General features: G+C 46.1%; 1 protein-coding gene across 1 annotated transcript in view; it reads right to left on the bottom strand.

Annotated features, from left to right (window-relative positions):
- Positions 1-15884, bottom strand: part of LOC118283520 (adhesion G protein-coupled receptor A1) — a 132611-nt gene extending 116727 nt beyond the window's left edge. The window contains exons 1-2 of the mRNA XM_035605594.2: positions 15054-15884; positions 3415-3486 (exon numbers count right to left, since the gene is read on the bottom strand). Coding sequence (XP_035461487.2) covers positions 3415-3486; positions 15054-15280 — 299 coding nt within the window. The 5' untranslated portion in view covers positions 15281-15884. The remainder of the gene's footprint in view (positions 1-3414; positions 3487-15053) is intronic.
- Between the last annotated feature and the right edge of the window lie 2031 nt (positions 15885-17915).

Here is a 17915-nt window from a genome sequence, read left to right as displayed (position 1 = left end):
ATAAACGTCACCTCGTTGGTGGCCACGGAGGGATTTGAAAAACTTTTTAAAGGATGCCTCCTCACACCTCACACAGCATCTACTTTTCAAAATGAGCGATTGCAGATGCCATTCTGAATTCCGATAGTGTCCCTGGCCTGAGCCGCTGGACAAATAGCGTTTGCTCAAACAGACAAATAAAATATATAGACCCGCTACTCTCAATAAAAAAAACCATTTTATTTTACTGTCACATCCACCAGTGTAACTCTGAAAGAAAACCACTGAAGCAAAGATTATTTTTCTCCAAAAGAAACAATAAACAAAGTGCCTGAAAACCAGTGGGAGTGTCCTTATTTCAAGAGCAGTCATTTAAGAGTTAACCTTATGGTTATATCAATAAATCAATATCTGTTTTATATCCATCCATCCATCGTCTACCGCTTTATCCATTTAAGGGTCACGGGGGGCTGGAGCCAATCGACCAGCCTATCACAGGATCACATACAGAGACAAACAACCATTCACTCTCAAATTCACACCTACGGTCAATTTAGAGTCTCCAATGAACCTAACCCCATTCTGCATGATTTTGGACTGTGGGAGGAAGCCGGAGAACCCGGAGAGAACCCACGCATGGGGAGAACATGCAAACTCCACACAGAAAGGCCCTGGTTGGTTTGAACCGGGATTCGAAGCCAGAACCTTCCTGCTGCGAGGCGAAAGTGCTAACCACTACACCACCGTGCAGCCCTCAGTTTTATATATATAACATAAAAAATATATTAAATATTCTACAAAGGTCTAGAAAGGATCGTCTTATTTTGCACTATTAAATGTATTTAAAATGCAATATATCTAGATAAAAAACTAACATTAAAGGTGATGCAGTATAATCAGCATGAGAACAGAAAACACATATGCTCGTCTCATCTGTTTCACACAGACTCTTCACACACTGCGGGTCACTGCGGTGGGAACCCATGATGAAGTGGCAAAAGCTAGACCCAGTGTCCTGACCAGAGAACAGTGACGGGCTTTGTTTCCGGCGTCGCTCCCGTGGGACCCAGTTCGGCTGATGGTAATGGGCTTGTGTCCACATGGGGCGATTCAGGCCATCATCCAAGCCCCCATTAAGAGGACACTATCCGGGCGAATCGCATTAAAAGCATTTTCTTCAGGGAATGAATAAAGTTGCTGATTATGGAGCAGCCGCTGAGGTTTGGTCAGTTGCTTCCTGCTTCACACCCTCAACAACAACAGGGGTGCATTTGTGGCACTTACCGCATTGAAGAATTATAGCAAAAAGGGGCATTCCACAGATTTAACACATTATGGTCAGTGCTGCTTAACCTGTAAAACAGTTGTATGTCTTTTTTTGCTTCTGCGGAGCTTCTTGATATCTTTAATCAAAGCTTAATCATGAGAATTTATAGGCAGGGTCTAACAAAAAGAAGCTATTGACTGCGTTTGACATTTGGCATCAGAATTTTGTCACCTCTGCTGCACATATTCCCACAAGCTGATGAAAATTCAATAATAAATTGTTGAAGTATTTGTTAAGAAATCCAACAGCAGCGAGTCTTTCCAGAAATGATGTTACTTCAAATAAGCCACAGAAATGGCACCGGAGCTACTTTGCACCACAAGGAATACATATCTCTTCATATATCCAATATGAAACCTTGGGTTCTGTGGTTTGTCCAGACTTACAGAAAAAAACAAAACACTGCTATTGAATTCTTATTCACACCAGCAGCGTGCCTCTGGGGCTGTCGGTGTGAGTTTGCCCGTCGGTCACTTTGAGATGTTTCAACAACTACCGGGTGTATCGCCATGTCATTTGGTACAAACATCCTTGCTCGCCTCCGGAGGAATTGCAACAGCTGTGTTGATCCTTTAACTTTTCATCTAGTGCCACCGTCACTGGTCTGTGCCTATATGCAGCCTCACAGAGCCGCTAGCGCCGTCGCTATGAAATTCCTTTCACCTCCATCGCCTTGGGGTGGAGGTGGAGAGAAAAAATGTCTCATGTAATAACATTCATTTGAGACATTAAACCAACATTGTCTGCGCGGCTGAATCCCACCAGCGATAAATAAGAAAATGATTGAGTAATTTGGATAAACTAAGTCTTTAATGGAAATTCTATTTCACGCAAAAAGAAACCCTATCTGGGATCAGCATGTTTTTACATTTCTGCCCTAAAAGGTCTGTTTGTTGAAGTCGACAGCTGCAGTAGGAGTGGTGCAAACACATACACGTGCATTGTTAAGCTCGTCAATCGGCTGCCAATTCACCGCGTCCCTCATATCCAGTCCGTCAGCCGGCCGTGCAGGCAGGCAGTCGGCCGGGCCAGACGAGCGAACAGCTGGCCGCCACTTTCAACCCACTAGGCTACCTGGCTTGGCATCAACTGCTGGCGACGGATGTGTGTCTCTGCCAAATGCTGCATGTGGCCGGACGGAGGGACGGGCTGCACACAGAGAGCGAGGTGAAAGGAAAGGATAGGGCACACGAACCGCTGCTCCAAGAGGTCAGCCATGACAAACCTTTGGCGGAGTGTCCTTTAAAAAAGGCACGCAATCATCTCCCCATCACTTCAATGGGGGCATGGGGGGGGGGGGTTCAATGGCACTAATAAGGCCCGGGGAGACAGGTGACATCATCCTGTGACACACGGCCATCCAAAACAGGAGATGAAGACGGGGAAGAATTATACCACGGACATTATTCCAATCTAAATGTAACTGTCGACAAGTCAGGGGGACGGGGGCCACGCTGACTGTAATGCCATTCAAAGCAGTCACTGGTGTAGCATGTGTGTGTGTGTGTGTGTGTGTGTGTGTGTGTGTGTGTGTGTGTGTGTGTGTGTGTGAGCGAGAGTGCGCAGTGATTGACTGAAGGGGAGAGAGTTATCAAGCCATTCTCTGCATGTGATTTCATCCCCCCCGTCTCTGATTTCCTCATCATCGGCCAATGTCAGTGTCACCATCAGGTAAGAGAAGCAGTGATCACTGAGCCGGACGGAGGTGAAAGCAATCAATAGTTGACTTAAGGGGGCAGACTGGAAGAGCCCGAGCAGCCATCATAGAGCGCATCATCAAACTGCAGGCACGCCGCCCTCTGGGACGCTGCATATATTGTGAAAATCGTCGATATGGACTCAGTGATCTTGCTCTGCATTAGGGCCTTTTTTTGTGACACTATATACTATCCCGTTTAATACGTTTACTGTGGCAATTAAGGTTAAGCGCAAGGGCTGAAAGGTGAAAACCGTTGGCAGGAATCCTGCAGGGTAAAACCTGGCCAAGGATTCCAACCATCCCCTCCCCCCCGTGCCTTTCCCCTGCTATAGAACCACACCACTCCCGTGATGACAGCTATTAAAACTCTGGGGAGGACAAAACGGTTAAGAGCGCTTGATTTACTCACAGTTTCTCCAGGGCAGCCAGGCCATAGAAGGAGCCGTTCCTCAGCAGGGAGATCTTGTTGTTGCTCAGGTTTCTGTTTAGGAGCGAAAAACATTGGCAAGTGAGCGGACGAGGTGAGCGTACATGATGAGTTAAAGGGAGGTACATTTGTAAATATCACAAAAAAAAAGCAGAAGGAGATTACTTATTCAAATGGCCAGATAAATAGTTTATTCACCGACTGTCAATATGTTGAGGATTTATGTCTGATGAGATTGCGGCTGTAAACTACTCATCCCGGCTCGTGTTTCTATCCCGTTTATGGCCGTTTGTGGTAAAAGTAGGTAATGATCCTGGCCACCCCCCCCCCCCCCCCCCCCCCCCCCCCCCCCCCCCCGTGCTCCACTCCTCCCTATCAAAATATCAGCCTAATAGAAAAAGCTCACAGAAATGCTGGTTCAGCACAATTCAATCATTCACTGCTCACATTACAACAGCAAACAAATCAATGAAACGCACCACAGGGATCTTTAAGCGATGGATTAATATTCAGAGGAGCAGCAGGGCCTCCATTTTGATTATTGCAGCGACAGTCTTCACTATACTTTTCCTTTTTTTGGGGGGGATGAATGATGCCCACGCTGAATTTGGAAATTAGAAACTGTGATGAAAAGTGATGCATTTCTCTGGCCAGGAAAGAAAAGAAGCGCTTAGTGATTAATACGATTTTTGTCTCCCCGTGTGGAAGAGAAAGGGTCATTCTCTTATGTTTAATGATTGATTTAAAAATAATTTTTCCCAGCTGTAAAACAAAATGTAACGAATGAATACATGTATACAAATCTACTGATCTGTTATCCATCATCCTGCAGCAGCAGAACTACAAACTGCTGACCCTTTGCTTTTAGCTCCCTCCATGGTATTATAAATGAGATTATTATTTTATTTTTTTGAAGATTGCATTTTGTGATTTCCTTGTAATATTAGGGATGGTTATGATTAGCAGACTGATATGATGTGATGTCATGAGGTAAGGTATCATGTTTGTGGTCAGCAATTAGGTTTTTTTTGAAGATTGCATTTTGTGATTTCCTTGTAATATTAGGGATGGTTATGATTAGCAGACTGATATGATGTGATGTCATGAGGTAAGGTATCATGTTTGTGGTCAGCAGTGAGTTCAACTAGATACTGTCTGGAGCATTTCGCAACTGTACAGGCAGACAGTTCCCTCGTGACGCTCTGTCTGTTGGATGTTTAAAATGAAACATGCTGCTAATACATTACAACACCATAAGGTGATGATATTAGTTGGTGTTAAGGGATTTCCCTTCCACTCTAAGACATATAGGCACAGTATCTAGAAGTTAACGCTGAAGAGAAAAGCCCTGATTTCTCTGAAACTTATATTTCATGAGTAGACAGTTGTGTTTATGTCTTACAATATATATATATATATATATATATATATATATTTTTTTTTTTTATGGAGCACTCCTATGGAGTGTTGCATTATTTCTAGTCTCATTATGTTGCGTATGTAGTGTCTTTAAGTCTTTTGTCTTTCACTCCCCTCACACACACACACACACACACACACACACACACACACACACACACACACACACACACACACACACACACACACACACACACACACACACACACACACACACACACACACACACACACACACACACACACACACACACACACACACACACACACACACAGCTGTAAGCCACAGTGCAACAGCAGCTAATGATTTATATTGCGCTTATTCTACAGTCCAGATTCACATCATTTTAAATACACCTTGGACAGCGTTTCTGGATTTCCTGTCTGCTAAAATATTGATTTCTCCAGCCCGCTCGTAAATCACTCACTGCAGAGCTGCTCCCTCTCTGTGTGACGCGGTGGATAGGGCGAGCGCCGATGTGATTTGATGGCTAAAAACCCCTCTTTGCATGTGTACAAGGTCATTCCCCTCCATCACCCTCCCATCGTCTTTTTAACAAGCCGGGTTCTGTTAGTGACTGGCCATGTTCAGAGAGAGGGAGAGGGGGGGTGGGGGGTGGGGGGTGGAGAGAGAGAGAGAGAGAGAGGAGTAATTGGGATGTGTCACCGCTCTTCTCTGTGACGACAGAGCTCTTGTCGCGGCTGCAGGGGAACGTATATTCAATTTTAACCCTCGGATTAAGCAGGTGGGATCCCACAATGCATTTTGCTGAACAGGCAACTGGCTCGGCCCAACTGCTGGAGAGCCGAGCGGAGGTGTGCACGCCCAGATTCACACACTTTCACAAGCAGACACAAAAAAAATGTAACATCTGCTCGACCTGGACACGGGAATGTATGAAAATTGAGTAATTTTTTTGGGCACAACTAAGGGGAAAATTGCTCTGGAGCATTTTGTGAATGATGTGAATGTGCACCATTACATTTTGTTAATTGATATGACAAGACTGCTCATGCATATTCTTTGGGGGAAAGTACCCATCTCTCCCCAGAGTGATAACAGTTGTCTTGGCAGGAAAAAGCAGGGATGAAGACAGGAAGTTCCCTCTCAGCGAAAGGCCAGGACGGACACAAACTTGTGTCAGCGAATTCATACCAACACCCGAGACTGTATTTACATTTTGGCCACTCCGCCAATGGGAAAAATTTGTCAGAATTGAACAGAGTGGGCAACAGGTGCTACGGATAAAATGAGCCGAGCCTCTACAAGAGTCATATAATATTCTCTATCGACTTTTAAACGTCCCAGTGTCGCTCACAGCACACATACCGTTTACACTGGTAACACAAATACATTCACCACTGGAAATTAGCAGGATTCTTTTCAACAACATGACTTCAATTGTTTTGGTCAGTGAACTGTCGCTTTTGAAGCCTCGAGTTCAGCATTTTGACCAGCGCCATCTTGGTTTTCTTTGCAACCAGACATGTGGGGGTGGGTCCGACTAAGAGCTCGTCCACCGCACCCCCACCTACACAATTTACCGACCACCTGTCAATCACTCCCTAAAGCATACAGTGTTATATTGTATATTTCAGACAATTTATAAAATGAACATCACGCTGTACTGAAGAAGACTTGAAACTAGAGATTGGAACCATAAACTCAGAGGGAAAAATGTTTACTGACGTTATACACAAGTGAGAGGTGGAGTAATTTTCTCGTAGACTTCTATAGAAACTTCTTTTTGCAATAAGTAGAGTCGCCCTCTGTTGGTCATTCCAGAGAATACAGGCTTTAGGCACTTCCGCATTTTTCCAGACCGGTTACTACGTCCATTTTTACATGCAGTATATGTGATTAATTACATTGTCATGTTTCCCTCTTTATAATTGAGAACAATGCAAATTATTTTTAGCATTTGAACAAATCTGTTATGGTTAGTTACGGTTGCTGTTGGAAAACTAGGAACTTTTCCGGAAGGTCCAATTGAGCCCATGTGATTCAGAGCGAGGGGGTAGGCATGTTGACAGCTGTAAACAAAAGCACTGCTCTGCGCACCCGAATTATTGTAAATCATGTAAATTTCCGTGTGCAAATACTTCTCTCTCACTCTCAGAATACCTCTGCTGTGTGGGAATGGACTACAAGATTTACTGGCAGCAATTTAGGCAGGCAAAAGTGAGCAAGCAACAATTCATAGGGATTTTTATTGTTGTTGATCCAGACATCAATATTCTACTGGGGTTCTGTCAGATCGGATTCAACTCGACACAAAGCCTTCCAAGAGCAGAGACCTGCAGCAGATGCAAGCCAGCATGCATTCAGCCGGACGTGGCGAGAAGCCGGTGAGAGACTGTTTGGAAAGTTTCTGGGTCAATTTCACAATATTTCACATAAAGATGTATCGAAAGATGACAAAAAGACCTCGTACTTTCAGTTTCAAAGGCCAAGTGGAGTTCTGAAGTAAAGACGGCAGCAGCTCCTTTTAAAGCCGCGTGCAGGCGGAGTGACGAGGTGAAGGTAGTCAACACTGAGATCATGGGATACCGATGCTGTCACTGTGTTCTGTCCCACGTCTCCTGTTCCCCAGACCACTACGCCTCCCTCTGCGGAAAGACGCCCCACTCAGGGACAGGCAGCCTCTGTTTGTGCAAACTCAAGCGTGTCCTGTGCTGTGCTATGCTGCCTGTGTGTGTGTGTGTGTGTGTGTGTGTGTGTGTGTGTGTGTGTGTGTGTGTGCGTGCGTGCGTGTGTGTACACGTCTGCTTGCTGACCCCTGCATGCCTATCTCAGGCCTCTGCGCAACGTCCAGGAAATAACAGGAAAAACAGAATTGAACATTATGTAAACAGCCCCTGACAAACTTCTGGAACGACCGTCCAACTCTCTTATTTACATTATCAATTATGTTCTCTGCGGATAAACTGCTCTCAGCGAGGGAGGAGGATTCAGCATTGTCTCTGTGGGCTACAGCAAATGGTTGTAGTAGGAGCATTCCTAACAGCAACATCAGGCTTTCCTAAGTAATAGATAACATATATAAATTAACTGACATATTATTTACAATCCAAAGTAATTGGGTAATCAAATATATAAAAATTGAGTGTTTGCTATAATTTGCAGTGATGCTGCCACATCTCCAACTTTTTGGTGTAGCAAACGTGAATTACCCCCTTTGACAAAGTACGTGCACATTATCACAAATATGAAATAACATAACTCCTCTTGTCACAAATACCCCATTTATGTACTTGAGTCAGCAGCGGACAGATATTCTACATTAATAGTAGATCAAGATTTTTCATACATTTCTGACATTTTGGAGAAGCAGTAATCACCTGATTCATCAATAATAAAAAAGAATTAATCTTTGCAGGCCTGAATCTAATCATTCCAGAGTCTCAGTATAATTCAGTCTTTAGGCAGTGAGGCTTGAGTCGGAGTGATTAAACACAGTGTGTGAGATTCACATCAACTCTTCTCTAAAACAGGAGCTCTGGCCTCCGTTCTCCCTCCACGCCGCAGCTGGGATGTTTCCAGCACCAAAAAAAAAAAAAAAAAAAAAAAAAGAGTCACCGCTCTAGAGTCTCTGTCTTGCCGCCTTGCGCACCAGAGACATCCGACTGTGTTATTATCGGAGGACGGGAGCAAAAAATAGCCTCGAGCAGATGCCACCAGACACAGCCGCCATGAGGACCAAGTAGAGTAAAGATCACGATGTGAACTATTACAAACGCGTGCATCCTCAATACGACCAAGCCTCTGTTATTTCAGAAGATCGAGTTACAAGACGCGGCTAACCAAAAACAACATATTTCATATCCGCTAACATTTACACTGGACGGGAAGCAGAAACTGTCTCGGGTGTTATGGACAGATGTGCAGTACGTATGAGCTGAGCTTCACATAGATAGATAGATGAGAGTGCCTTTCCTTCATTCTAGTGGTGCAAATTAACAATCTGTTTTGAAAGATGGGAAACTTTTCCGTAATGTTCAAGGCCTTAACGTATTGGCACTGCAGATAAGACATTGTGGTTTACGATCGGGTGGTGCATCGAGTATTTAAGCTTCAAGTCATCGATTAAAGGGATTATTGCGGCGAAGATGGGATGCTCTTCTAGAGTTCGCCGCATTTTACATTGTGTACCACTGCTTCTGAAGAGCTGGGTCGATTAACGTTGTCCTGAATAGAGTTTTGTAGAGTTTGCACTCTGCTAAATACCCAGATATCCAAAGGTCCGGCACTAATCGATCTCTAATCGAACCTTTTATCTCTTCTTCATTATCATCGTAGTCCCGCCCCCCCCGCCCCCAAAAAATATTTAAAAAAATAAAAAACAATTGGTTTACTTTTGGATGTTGATTGGTTAAGGGTTCGTTAAAGAGCAAAGTTTTTTTAGGACCCTTTCAACGTGGATGCACACCAGCAGTGTGGCCAGATCTGGCGAGAGAAACAAGCAACCAGGTCTACAGAAACAAGCCCTATGGAAGCGCCGTCATCCTGGAGTTGCTGACGGTAGCTGCATAATGGGAAAAACTCAGTGGAGAGACTGAGCAAGAGAGAGAGAGCAAGCCCAAATCAAAACTACACTTGAGAAACCAACCTTAAACACCGCAACCCGCGACAACCAATATTTGTAAGCGACTTTACCAAAGAATAAGGCCAAAGTCGCTTATAGTAAGCAGACTTGGCAACTAGGATGCACACATACGCTGTGACTCACTGATTCAAACGCAGTATGCCACGTTCACACAGTCACGTTCATGCACGCAGCGCTGATTTGAGGCATGCCAAGGAGTCTTGTGAGACAGGACAGAGCGCTAATGTGGCGCCCGCTGTGAACAGAAGCGCCACACGTCAGGGTTTCAATCGCCTTGTTTCGCGACGAGTCGGAAAACAGGGGAAAGACAACATGCCTCGAAGTTGGCCCCCTCCGCTCTCTCGAATTTACGACCCTTTAAGTGACATTAGTATTTACTCAGCGCTGTGGGGAGGAGGCAGTGGAAGCCGAGCAGGGAGGTATCCTTGGCAGACCCTGTATTTATCTTTAACCTAATATTTTTAAAGGGTTAGTCTGGGATTGACATATTCTTCTCTGCGGCGGAATTTACAGTCTCCCCTCTCCCCCGGCAGTCATGAACTCTTGGTCGGTGAATCATTATTGTCTCTAAAGGCCAAACTGATCAGCTGCTTCTTTAACGCGCGCCACGCGAGCGGTAGTTACAGAGTTTGTCAGGCAGCCAATCTGGAGGGCCAGTGGACCTGCACAATCTCTGAGTGATGTATCAATACACATCCACAGACAACCGGAGGGGACCTTGCCAAAATACTAATCCCCTCGCTGGCGAAGACGTTAATCAATGGCCGACTTATTAAGGAGACTGGTGGTTTCCAGCACGCTGCAGCATCACCGCTCGGAACCTGACCCTCGCCAGGCCCGCTCACAAAATGTTCAAAAATGTTCTTGGCTCGAGCTATCGCGGAGAGGAAAGTGCTGGGGATCTAAAAGTATTACGCCCTCGGGGGCAAAGACGTCTGACATTGGAGAGTGCACTCATCTAAAGACGAACCTTTTGCTGTAGTTTTTTGTTTTTTTTTCAAATCTTCCATAACAGTGGAGATAAGCACGAGCGAAGCCAACAGAGAGTCAGGCCGAGAAAGTGACTGGCGTGACTCTTCACAGCTTGCGATGGTTAGACGCGACGTATTTCATCGGGGTCATTTCGCTCACGTCTCTTTATATCAACAGCCGGCTGCCTATAAGTGTGACATATCATTTAGCGCATTTAACCCTCTGAATTCCTTGATGCCGTACGCGCTCACAGGTTGTTGTCGGCGAGGCAATGCACAGGAGGATACGGACGGGCGGTGTGTGTGTGTGTGTGTGTGTGTGTGTGTGTCAATGAAATATTCATGTCGAAGTACTCAGAGCTCGCAGGAGGGTAGAGCACAAACAGCACCTCGGCAGACGAGAAAAAAAGCCCCCGAGGAATAACAGCAAGGAAAAAATAAGAGAGGGGGAGCGAATAAGACAGGAGGGCGGAAAAGAATATACAGAATTCTATTTATACCAGCACCAAAACAGAAAACAACATAAGATGAGAGAATGCATTTTAGACAAGTAAACAAGAGAGTGATCTCAGGCATATGCCACTTTAGTTCACGGGGGACGCGCTCAGATCAATATGAACCTCCGACCCCCTTTGATCGCAGCACAGAATGATGTTACAGACTCTCGCGCAGCAGCGCAATATTTAAATCAACAGCTGCCTCACAGTCGTGTCCTGTGGCGTCTCGTGGGACTTTCTCGACACCGGGAGAGCGACTGACAGGTTCTCGTAGTGGATTTGGAGCCAGCAACGGTCGCATTCTGATCTTTACCCTCCTCTAGCCACCAAACACAGCCCCATCCTGTCTGTCTCTGGTGATGACAATGGCGATGATGAACAACAGAAGAGGGAACTTTATGCCAAACACCTCCAGATTGAGCATTGAACATCCAGAGGATGTAAATCAGGTTAAAAAAAAAAAACCTGCAGCACATCGACAGTTGAAGTCAAAAAGAGAACTATTAAATTAAAACCATGAGTCATTCTGACGACAAGCTGCCACTATCATAAACCACAGTAGAACATGCCTATAGTCAAATGAAACCTAATCGCCAAACTTTCTCTTGTCTTTCTGTCATTTTGTGCTTGGGAAGGAAGTGTTCAGGGGGTTTTCGGAGCTTGTTTCCTAAAAAAAACAGCGGCCTACCGAGCTCAAAGATGACACGATAAGAGGGCTCCTGAGATAAGACAGTGAACCTAAACAGTTCAAGTTTCACGGCAAACACAAGGGGTGTTCACACGATTGTCGGAGAAATCACACAAACACACACTCAGGATACACAGTCAGGACAAAATGTGACGCGGGTCTGGTTGCGACAAAACGCACCGCCAGAGGGGGGGAAACAGCACACGCACAGACTTAATAAGTTTTAAATTATGTATGTGCACAGTGTGTATCACACAGTGAAGAGAGACTCTGAGGCGACAAGCACCTCCCCGTCCAAACAATCAAGCTGCAGCGGTCGCATCGTCGGGAAAAATAAGCCTCAGTCAAGTGCCGTTCCGACCAAACACTCCCCCCACCGGCATCTTGTCCAATCGCTCTCTCTGTTCCTTGAACGGTTCTTTCCTCTGCCTCTCCACGTCTATCTCCCTTCCTCCCTCCATCCCTGCCACAATCGGGTCCCTCCTCTCCCCCGGGACGAGCCGCGCGTCCTCCCGTTAGAGCGCTGCCTGAGACAGGTGTCGGCCGCAATCTCGGCTGCTCCTCTATCTGGGCCTCTCTGCTGTTGAAACGATTACACCACATAGGTCCCAGGGTCAACAGAGCTGTCAACCCCCCCCCCCCCCCCATGGACGATAAGGCAAACAGGCTGAGGTGTTAATCTGGGGAAGGCGTTGCGCTGCACAGAGGGTGACTGACACACTCTTACTTACAGTTGGTTCTCATCTCTGCTATTTATGTTCATTCATTTACTTCTTGAGTTGTTTTGTTTTTTGCAAGGCGCTGCACTATTGCAGGGCTTGATCCTCGTGAGCTTTCAAGGCAAAACAATATGTTTCATTAATTAGAGGTGGCATTTGGATGTGGGTTAGTAGTCTATCTGGGTTAGATGGGTCCACAGGGGGAGATCGGTAGGTGCATACTTCCCTTGATAAATCTGTTTATTTGCACAGCACATCTAAACAAAAGAGCGAGCGGGGAGGCCACTTCAGCCTGACAAAGGTCACGTTTCCTAACGCAGGAAAACTGCTTCCTGGCCAGCGAGAGCTCAGCTGTCGGATTTACTGCACCAAGGAATACGACTGACCGAGGAGCAGTCCACTCATAAAACGGCATCCAACACCACCTCGGATTCGTCAAGTGAACGAGAAAGGGAACGCGTGTCAGTTCTCTGCAGGAATCCAGTTAGTTTCACATCTCAGCGTTATTCATCTACATACGCCACTTTAACAATAGAACTTTGTTAGTACCTGCAGGTGGCAAAAAGCCGCCCCCCCCCTCTCTGACGCATGTTGCAAACAAAACCAAGCATTTAACCACTCTCCACTTACAGGGACAAAAGCACCCTCGCCTGCACGGAAGCAAACACCACTCCAGATAAATTGCAGTAAGCAAAGTGCTACCATTAATCAACCGCACCCGTGGCTCAGAATGAGTGGTCGGCTGTAACTTGTCAAGGGCCTTTACATTTTCGTATTTGCCTTTTACACTCCGAAGGCAGAGCCTTGAGTTCCCGAGAATAAAACGAGTCTATTAACCGAGCAGTCAATCTGTGCATCTGCAGCGAAGAGAAAGGTTATCAATTTAACATTGTGCCAGCGCAAAGAGCATGGGCACAATGTTGAACTTTGATGCGCCGCGTTGTGACGAACCCTCCCGTACTAACGAACCTCATGTCTGAGTTTCCCTGAGATTTATGACACGAGTTTACGTGTATATTGAGAGGAGGAACGCTACCTGGCTGCCAGGTGTGTTTGCACAGTCAGGTAGCTTCTTGTAGGTCGGGAAAATGTAAAACATTGCTTTGAAAACACCACATATTTCGCATAAAATCGTTCTGAACGGGTTAAAAAGGCTGCCCCAGTATAGCATATTTAAAAAATGACAGTTTATCAGACAGGATCCCAGGACTGGGCAACTCCTGATACAAAGAAAATCATGAACCTGAGAAGACGTTAAATTATGTCAACCCACTGGATGGATTCACCAGGTTTACATGACGGAAATATTCTAGGTTTTATGCACTTATTTCAAAATCCAACTAATATTCCCGTTTACATGCAGCCGTGCATAATCCAATTGACGTAAAGACGTCCTCATGATGGACGCTAAGTCCTCTTAGGTGTACATCTCTCAGCCATTCCCCGGGCAGGTATTTGGGGAGAACAAGACGGCGCAGCGATTGAATAGGAAAGAGAGACACAGCTACTCTTTCAGTGGTGGTCAGGAAATTTTAAAAAATTTTAATGTTTTGAATCGCAGGTCTAGTGAAAACCACCTGGAATTTTGGCAAGATTGCTCGAAAATTTGGTTCAAAACATCCCCCCTGTTGGTTGCTGGTGGTTTTAAAGTGCTGCAAAGACCCCAATGGAGACACGTTCTGCTAAAGCCTGAATAATATCAGGGTAACACAGGAGAATGTGCTGTTCCATGACCTCCATAATAATATATATTAGTGTGAATATTAGTGTGCATGTAGATGCACTGATTGTCTCTGATGCTGGGCTTGTGTGTAAACCAACGCGAGGGTCTGATATTGAACAAATCTTGATTACAATAAGAGCACCTGATTAAATAAAGGTTATGATAATAACAATGACTTTTTTCTTACGTGTAAAATGTCAAATGAAAGAACAAAACGTCTAAGAGCACAAGGTGTCTTACGGTGTTTTCGTTTTTTACAAACCAACAGTCTAATAATTATGAGCAAAAGAAAAAAGCATAGTCTTCACATTAATGAGGCTGGAACAAAAAAAAAGGCATTTTGTGTTTATAAGGGAATTGACCTAAATAATCCAAAATTGTTGCAGATTCATTTTCTGTTGATCAACTAATTGATTAATCATAAAACCAGCAGGATTAAAAACTTAATCAAAAGCAGATGATTTTCTGTATAATGAACACAGGCATGTTACCAGCTTCTTAGAAGTGGCTGCCAGGTTAACACAGTCTCATAACTGTTTGACATATGACAAATACATTATTATTCATTTCATGAATTATTTCCAAAGGAATTTATTCAGTGAATATTCCATATTGAGTTTGAAGTTAAAACGTTTAGAGTTTAGTGAAACTATTGTGATATTTACACTATTGTGATATATTAAGCTTAATGTAGATCACCTGACCTATTATATTTCTGTTGGATAATAAACCGAAGCTAAAATACTTTTCAATATTTCATGTTTGATGTCTAGTATGCCTCAGAAACTCATTTCATCCTGCAACAGACTGTGTGCTGTGTCAAAACGGTTAAACTACATTAGGGCCTAGTCCAGGTCCCCTAACTGTGATTGAAGGATCTCCGGGGCCCCCTTTTACAGAGCATCTCTTCAGGGCCCATCAGGGGGGGGAAAAGATCTTTGGAGGCACACAGCCCCAAACTCGACACTGACTCAAAGTGTGACACGAGACCCACTCACAGGGACACCGTGGTGTTGGGGACGAAGCGGGGCTGCAGGGGGTCCGTCAGCTCCACGTCCTCGCACGCCACCTTGACGCGGACGTGCTGGCGGCTCAGCTCCTTGGACCGCTCCGCCGAGCAGTGGCAGCTGTCGACGGTCAGGTCGGGACAGCTCCCGCTGCCCAGGCCGGACTCCCACAGCCCGAGCGCGAGCACCAGGGCGCACAGCAGCGCCGCCGGTGCCATGGCGGTGGACTGAGCTTCGTCTCGGAAGGAAAACGAGGGGTAGGACGCACGCGCGCGCGCTCCCGTCAGGTCATTGTCCTCCGGGCTCCTGGCACCGGTCGGGACCACTTCACGCCGCCTGGCCCCTGCCCCTGCCCGAGGCCGGGCCGCGGTCCGGGTGTCGCGCCGCGCCGCTCACCTGCCGCCGCGTGGCCGAGAGCTGCGAACTTCTCACGCCGCTTCCGCCGCTGAGCCCCGGGGTGAAGTTTGACCAGGCCGGTGCCCAACGCTGCATGTCGAACCCCCTCCCCGGTCTCTGATGCGTCCGCCTGTCGTCAGTGCCCTCGGGTCGTCTTCTGCGCTGCTGCGCCGGTTGGCACGGGGGGGACTTCCAACGGCGCGCTCTCCAAGTCCGGATACATTTTATACACCGAACGCGTCCTTTTTCTTTTTTCCCTTTTTCCCCTTTCACGAGCAAGGAGCATCAATCAGGGGAGAGTCGGTGCCGAAGAAGGAAGTTGAAATCCTTCTCCTGTCCGGGCTCTTGCGCGCCGCGCCGCGCCGTCACTCACTCTCGCTCTCATCGCGCACTTTCCTCTCACGACCTCCGCGGACTTGTTGCGCATGTGAGTGTCCAGAGGAGAGTCCCTCCCTCCCCCTCCCTCCCCCCTCCCGGGTCCGGACAGGCTCCGGCGTGGACACCTAAACTTTTCACATCGCAAACTTTTGAAATAAAAAAAAAAAAGTTCTGTCATATCAGTGAAATCACAACTGAGGCGACAGTTAAACGCCAATCACTCACACGTCCTCTTCTTTTTGGCACCAGCCACCAGCCGGATCCAGGTCTGGAGGAGATATCAAACTGCAAGATTCCCAGCGACCCCCAGATTTATGTACCTGGGTTTTGATTCCGGATGCTGTAACTAGAAAAGAGGAACCTCCTGATAATTGCTGCATGGGTAAGAAGTCCATCACAGGGGACTGGTTGAAAAGAGGACCCCCCTCCTGGAGCGGGTCGGTGGGTGGACATTGTAGAAGTTATAGAAATTCCATGGAAAAAAACGGACCTACTGCCTGAGGACTAAAGCAGAGATCTGTAAACAGCGCTGGGGGGAAATGGACTGCAGACCAAGAAAATAGATGAATCAGGTTCTTAAATTGTCTGAGGGAGAGAAGAAAAAAAGAGCATTGAAGGTTTTGAATGAGGAGTAGTAATTAAGAACAAAAGCTGCTGCTGTTTGTTCCATCCCCTTAATTCCCACTTTCTACAGCCATTCCCTGTGGCTTCTTGCACAAGAAGTTAAATTGTATCCAGGAATATTTGTCTGCTATAATTCATAGTCAAGCTGACACTGTGCTTGTTTCCTACTAAAAAAAAAAGTACAAATGTTTTACATGGTACATTGCTGTGTCATGTTAATGTGCCAAGATCCATATTGCTCTGCCTTCATTAGCAGCAGCACGAGAAGCTGCTTCAGGCGCCGGGCACTTTTTTTTTTACGAGCGAATGACACACTTGTAAACCTGACATTCATTTAAATGACGGCAATAAATAAAGAATATGAGTTGGAAAGTGACCAGATTGACACAGTAGCACAATGTTGAACTCATGGAAGTGATTAATGGCGTGTTCTTTTTTTTTTTTTTTTTTTTTATGGCTATAAACTTTCTTTTTTTTAAAAAAGAGAGAAAAGGAGAGTTTTGGCCGTGTGGAAAATTTCATCATGTTCCTGCCGTGTTTGAGAAAGTGGGTGTGACTTTAAAAAAAAAGTACTTGCTTATAAAATATGTTAAGATGTAAAAAATAAGATTTTTTTTTAAAAAATGAACACCGTTCTGTACCAATAAAACCATATGCTGTTTGCCAATTACACCTCTGGACACAAATACAACCGTTGTGGCTGTGCAATCCGTCCCATAATCTCTGAATTCACACGTATTCTTATCAGAGGAGCTCGTATACAGCTCACACAATGTATCCAGTGACATCAATCATGTCTGTTGATGGTGGATCATATGTACAGAGGGTTTGGCCCCGGGGAGACAGAAGCTGAGACAGCTGGCTGGATGGGCTCCCTGGGGCAAGTTCCTTCCAGCCTCTCTGTGTGTGTGTGTGTGTGTGTGTGTGTGTGTGTGTGTGTGTGTGTCTGTGTGTCTGTGTGCGCGCGCTCCATGCCAGAATTCCTCCCTCATTATCCACATCGTCCCGGTTGCAGGCCCGACAGCACAAAGGAGGATTTGAAGCCGCTCCCACTGACCCTGCGAGGAGCCCCGTGTTCCCCCCGTTCGTCTGTCTGACAGGCCAACACGGGCTCCGTTCTCCCTGCTCCGTGTTTATCCACATGTGGCTGCGCGTTGTGCTCCCATGACGCCCTTTTTTTTCGGACCGTCACTCACGCTTGTTTACACAGATGTATATTTACCTCGTGCCTGTGAGCGCGCGGGAGGATCTTCTTCGGGGGGGCCAGCTGACCCCCATGGCGAGCCGAACAGCGAAGTCACCTCTTGCGGCTGACATCGCCAATTGAAGCGATCCGTCCTGCAATGGAGCCTGCAGAAACATTTCCTTGGACGGGAGCCAATGGCCGCTCACTAAACTACTCGTACGCTCTTAATGGAAAACAGGAGCTGTGAAAACACAAGTCTGTTCAATAAA

The sequence above is a fragment of the Scophthalmus maximus genome, chromosome 10 (genome assembly GCF_022379125.1).
Source record: "Scophthalmus maximus strain ysfricsl-2021 chromosome 10, ASM2237912v1, whole genome shotgun sequence".
Taxonomy (NCBI): Eukaryota; Metazoa; Chordata; class Actinopteri; order Pleuronectiformes; family Scophthalmidae; genus Scophthalmus; species Scophthalmus maximus.
The sequence above is the reverse complement of the archived record's forward strand: the minus strand, read 5'-3'. Positions and strand labels throughout refer to the sequence as shown.